Genomic DNA, 6,087 nt, shown 5'->3' with positions numbered 1-6,087 from the left:
TGGAAACGTCGAGCGTCAAGAAGCAGAAGGTTGGCAACACCCTGGAGCGGTCTTTCTCATCTTTCAACGTCCTCCTGACATCCCTCCCGCTCTCTTCCCACTCCACACCCCCTACACACCTCTCTCCATCGGCTGATCCGGGTTTTGGTTCGGTCAATAAAGATGTAGGTCTGAATGGCTCATATAAAACCTTTTGTCTCGTCACCTGAGCTGAGGCTGGGCAGGAGCAAACAGGGTCATTACGACAACTATTTGGATCACTGCGCCCGCCCACCGCCGCCGCCGCGCCCTCTCACACAATGGGCGGCAGCTACTCTGTTGTTTATGTGATATTACGCTCCGCTCATCTGACGAGTGTTTTTTTTTTTATCTCTTTTCTTTTACACAGGGGGTTGTTATGGCGTTTTATTGTGCCATGGCCTCGGGACTGTCTCAGCAAACTCTGCCGCCAAACAATAGATTAGGCTTTTCTCCTCCTCATTAGTTCTTACAATGGTGGAACATTATAATGTAAATATAAATGAGGTGGTGTTTGCCCGGCTGATCATGGAACGCCGCCCATACGCTACTGGGTGAGCCCCCGCCTTACTTATGGCTTCCTTTATCCAGCCTCCATTTTGCTTTTTGTCTATACAGTATGGTCTTTGCCTACCACGCATCACACACACACACACACACACACACACACACACACACACACACATACCGCGTAGGGTAGTGGTTAGCACACTCGGCTCACAACCGAGAAGGCCCGGGTTCGAGTTCCTGGCACAGCAAGGCAAATGGGCAGGCCTCTTAATGTGTAGCCCCTGTTCACCTAGCAGCAAGTAGGTATAGGGGATATTACTCTAGGGGTTGTGGCCTCGTTTTCCCGGTGTGTGGAGTGTGTCTCAATCCTACCCGAAGATCGGTCTCATATATATGAGCTTTGAGCTCGCTCCGTAATGGCTAAGGCTGGTTGGGTAACCACCAGACGACCGCGGTGAATTACACACACACACACACACACACACACACACACACACACACACACACACACACACACACACACACCAGCAGGTGACCGAGGTGAATAAAAATTACACACACACACACACAAGCACAGTTGTTTCTTTTCTAAGTGTCTAAGTGTTTCAGTCTCTGCTTCGCCCACTAGACTCACAGTGACATCCAAGCTTCCTTGTTTGATATTGGTCAGGTTTCCCTGTAATGAAACTAAGAACAAAAGAACATGAAAACAAAATATAAAGTGTAAGAGACCAGTAGACTTACAAGTGTCCGTCTCTGTACAAAACATACATATCTATATCCACTTGTCATCCCTATCCGTAAATTTATGTGATTCACCTTTAAAACTCTCCATCAACATGACACTCGCTGCCTGATTAACAAATCTTTTTTTTTTTTTTACGTTATGGCCTATGGCACCTGTAGGCATACTTGAAGAGTATATGTGGGAAATGCTGTTCAGCTTCCGCCCATTAGCGGCGCAGGCAATCTTATTTATAGTGGTACCCATATTAGGGCTCATATTACCACCCAAGCACATCTTTGGTGTAACCACTTAGAACCTGGGTATCATGGTGACATGTAGGTAACTTTATACCACTCGACGAATGGCATATAGCTTCAAAGCGGTATGTGGTGGGATTCGAACCTAAGCGTGGACGTCTGCCCAGTCCCACGCTCACCACCCTATCCACTACGTCACCGCATCCCTAAGTCTATTACATATTCTATAGATGTACAGTACATGTAGGAGTGAGATACGATGACAAGTAAGTAGAAGTATCTAGGGGTGATGATCAATATTAGGTGAAGACAAGTGTGTAAGGGGCACATGAAGTGAGTGATACCTGTGTGATGAGATGCCAATGTGCTGAGGTGAAGCATAAGTTCGTGATAGACACGTATAGGAAGATTTAAGAGCCGAGCCAAGGTAAATAAGGTTGTCTGCAGATGTGTACATGCAAATTACACGTGTTTGGAAGACGGTTTTGTTAATATGTAAATATAGGAAAGGATCGGTGTTGTGCATTACGTAACTTTACATTACAGCCAAGGTTGTGTTTCTTTCCATTCATATCCAGCGGCGGGGGACAGTAATTGGCGGCGGTGCAGGATGACATGTAAAGTCCTTAAGTAGCAGAATCGACGATGCTCCTGTGTTTATTCATATCAGCAAGATATGCAACAGTTTGAAACTCTAAAACCACAATACAAAACATTTACATTCCACTTAAAAGAAAGAAGAAAATTGCACACACACACACACACACACACACACACACACACACACACACACACACACACACATGAAAAAAAAAATCACTCTTTCTAACCAGCATGGTATTGAGTATTAGCTACAGAATAAAAGAAAGATGTCTCAGAGTGGCTTGGTATTAAAAGCAAAGGACTAATTAAAAGAAAAGTTGTACGTGATTTATGTACCTAAGGGAGTGGCACAACTTACGCCACAGGTAGAGCAGTGATGATGCAGCTGTCTGATGTCATTTACCGTAGTCAGACCCGTTCACTTGGCCTTTGTTTTGATGTGTGCTGCTTTTAAACAGTTTGGAGTTCGTTTAGGCTTGACGTGTTACTGGTACTCGTAGTAGTTAGAGAAGGAGAAGAAGTAGTATAACTAGAATACTCTTTAGCTAACAATAAACAAGAATTTGTGTGATAAATTTAATATCTGATTAATTATCTATGGTGACAAGATACCAGACTCCTCTCTCTCTCTCTCTCTCTCTCTCTCTCTCTCTCTCTCTCTCTCTCTCTCTCTCTCTCTCTCTCTCTCTCTCTCTCTCTCTCTCTCTCTCTCTCTCTCTCTCTCTCTCTCTCTCTCTCTCTCTCTCTCTCTCGGGCATAAGGATACAATAGTCTCTTACAGTTTATAGTTTTATTTTGAACCAGCAATAACAACAACATATATGGTAATAATAATAATAATAATAATAATAATAATAATAATAATAATAATAATAATAATTAATAATGATAATTATAATAATATCCTGGCGGACGCTACACCTTAGAATACAATATCACAGATGCAAGGAAACTTAGTCTAGAGGGAAGGGAGGTGGGCAGGATGGAGGCGCGTTCACTGTCATCGACCAATGTTCCTGTAGCGTCAACTTGTACGAATTCAGTCATGCTTTGATTCTTAGTGTGTGTGTGTGTGTGTGTGTGTGTGTGTGTGTGTGTGTGTGTGTGTGTGTGTGTGTGTGTGTATCGGTCTTTATTTGTCCGTCTTTTTGTGTGTTTGTCTGTGCTCTCTCTCTCTCTCTCTCTCTCTCTCTCTCTCTCTCTCTCTCTCTCTCTCTCTCTCTCTCTCTCTCTCTCTCTCTCTCTCTCTCTCTCTCTCTCTCTCTCTCTCTCTCTCTCTCGTCCCGTCTCGTTCTACCACGGGGCAGTGACAGCCTTGACTTAGAATGCTACGTATATCAGGGCAATCCGGAGGGTGAGGGACTGTAAGGGTGACCAGTGTCGCCACCGCAGACGGAGCCGCGCCTACAGCTATGACTACCTTACTGCAACTAACTGATAAATAGCATGACAATGAGATAATGATATAGAATTAAATCTGTAATGAGAGGTGAACGTAGACTACATGACTATTTAAGGTTACACTGTGCAAACTTTGAAATGGCTATTGATTAAAGAAGTACCCTGGTGATACAGGAATGACCGTCCTCTCTTGCGTGAGCGCTGGACCTCACTTTGCAGGCTGAGAACCACAGGGTGAGTGATGAGCCTCGTGTGGCGGGCACGATGGTACGGTGGGGCTGGCTGGAGCAGTAGTATTCAGGATGAAGAGTGCACCGTGGTCTTCACTCTCCACAATGAGTGTTGAGCCTCACTGTGGGTAGTTGATCCCAGAGTAGTCAATGAAGCCTTGGCTGGATGTTTGACATCTATGATTGTGATTGGCGGCTTCTGGATTGATTAAGGTCTTTTAGGATGAGTAGTGGACGGCAGTGTGCTTAGTGCACGCCAGGGCACTCATGGTGAGAGGCTGCCCTGGGGTAGAGAAGGCTGGTAGTCGTAGGTTGAACAATGAGTGGTGAACTTTAGTGTGGTTGATTATGAGCCTTAAGAAAAGCTGATGTGCCCTTAATGGTCTGGACGGAGAGCAGCAAGGAAGACTGTGGAACGCAGAGCATAAGCGTGAGCGACGTACCCGAGGATGAGTGGCAGACTCCAGGGTGGGCCCCGGGATGAGCAGGGAGTTTCTGAACGTGTGATTGACCCCAAGGTGGACGCTCAAATCCCAGCTTAGAGTCTGACCTTGGAGTTGGTAGTTGCCTTCCATGGAGTGTAACACCGACACTAATGTAAACATGATGCTGAGGAGGCCGCTGAGGTGGCCAGTTTGTCCCTCTTCAGCAGTTCCGCTAAGGCAGTGATGTAGGTCTGCGCCATCTGTAGCGTCTCAAATTTGGATAATTTTCTGTCATTTCCAAGTGCTGGCACGACCTCCCGCAGCCTCTCGAATGCGTTATTCAGACCATTCATGCGCCGCCGTTCTCTCGCGTTAGCCTGAAGACGTCGTTTCTTCTTTACTTCTCCAGTCACGAACTTTGATTGCCTTCGTCTTATCCTTAGGCATTTGCGATCGAAGATAGTTTGGGAGTGTAGAAGAACTTGGGGACGGACATCAGGTGTGGTGTTTCCTGGTGCCTGATAGGTGCTGGGGTGAGACGGGGCGTGCATCTGAGTAGCTGCACTGGAAGGCCAGAAGTTTTCATAATTAACCTGTGTAACGGTGCCGTCATTGGGTGTGAAAGCTGCAAACTCTTGTTGCGCTATCTGCTGCACTTGTCCTCTGCCTGCTTCGTGATCGGTGGTATAACTCCTATCGTCGTAATAACCTTGCGACGCGTAAGTGCTCTGTGCGGGAGTGGACAGGTCAGTATATACAGGGGTCGAGGCGTCCGCATGGGGGTATCGCTGGTGGGTGGGGCTCGGGGGCGCCTCCTCGCTGGCAGGGCTTGGGGAGGGCGTGTCACAACTGTCACTGTAAGCATCCAGGTATTCCTCGAGCCGTGGATTGTTTTCTGCTGTCTCGTTAAAATTCTCGCCACACAAGTCGCTGAAAGACATAGGGTTTGGCCACCGAAACATTCTGGTATCGAGTGCCATGCTTCTGTCTTTTTTAAAGTCCAGGACACGAATTACGAATTGTCTATTTTCAAATCACACAAGTGGCAGTCCTTGGCACCGGAAAGTAGTGTCACCTCACCATGACGCACGCGCGGCTTTCGCGATACCCGGTGGAGCAGGTCTGGGGCGCTGCGGGGCAGAAGATTGGCTAACGTGGCCCCGAGGCGGCAGCTTCCGTGCTACTGAAAGAGGATGGGCGGTGTGCTGGACGTCAAGCGAGGACCACCTTATTTTCCCTCTGTAGGCAAACCATTGTCACGAGTTGCCACATTCCATCACGTCACTGATCGGTGATATACTGTTCCACACCCACATAAAACATAATTACTGGAAACTCTGTTCCTGTGCCTTACCTATTTTTTCTTTGTTAAAACGTTTTATCTAAACGATGAAAATCATATCCGGTAATGATATTTATCCCTGAACAAATATATCACAGAAACCCAGCAAACGTGAGCGGGAAGCCACCGCCCGCCCTCCCACCTGGAGTCACGTGACCACCACCGGCCAATGACAAGCAAGGAAGAGTGACGTCACTTGTCGATTCAGGCAGAGGGTGACTCTTTAAGGACTAATTGACCACCAGGACCCCTCCACCATCCACCGTACATGGGAGGCTCTGCCTGGTGGGAAGTTGGAGCTGGTCATAACTCCTAGAAATAAAATAATAATAGTGATATAACGTCGAAACAATACTTTCTCGATAACAAAAACACTCATTCAATTTGCGTGGCCATCTTTTTTTTGCCGACATGTTCATCAGCTAGATAGAGCGGGCGTGCGCAAACACACACACACACACACACACACGCCCGGTAGCTCAGTGGTTAGAGCTGGCTTCACAAGCCAGAGGACCGGGGTTCGATTCCCCGGCCGGATGGAGATATTTGGGTGTGTCTCCTTTCACGTTCACCT

General features: G+C 47.0%; 1 protein-coding gene across 1 annotated transcript; it reads right to left on the bottom strand.

Annotated features, from left to right (window-relative positions):
- Positions 1-4,338: 4,338 nt before the first annotated feature.
- Positions 4,339-5,353, bottom strand: LOC123516839 (neurogenin-2-like). Its single transcript, XM_045276538.1, has one exon. The coding sequence runs from the start codon at positions 5,149-5,151 to the stop codon at positions 4,339-4,341; it is 813 nt and encodes a 270-aa protein (XP_045132473.1). The 5' UTR covers positions 5,152-5,353.
- Between the last annotated feature and the right edge of the window lie 734 nt (positions 5,354-6,087).

The sequence above is a fragment of the Portunus trituberculatus genome, chromosome 41, assembly GCF_017591435.1.
Source record: "Portunus trituberculatus isolate SZX2019 chromosome 41, ASM1759143v1, whole genome shotgun sequence".
Classification (NCBI taxonomy): domain Eukaryota; kingdom Metazoa; phylum Arthropoda; class Malacostraca; order Decapoda; family Portunidae; genus Portunus; species Portunus trituberculatus.
The sequence above is the reverse complement of the archived record's forward strand: the minus strand, read 5'-3'. Positions and strand labels throughout refer to the sequence as shown.

Coding starts and splice junctions, on each gene's coding strand:
- LOC123516839 (XM_045276538.1), bottom strand. CDS start 5,151: ATGGCACTCGATACCAGAATGTTTCGGTGGCCAAACCCTATGTCTTTC.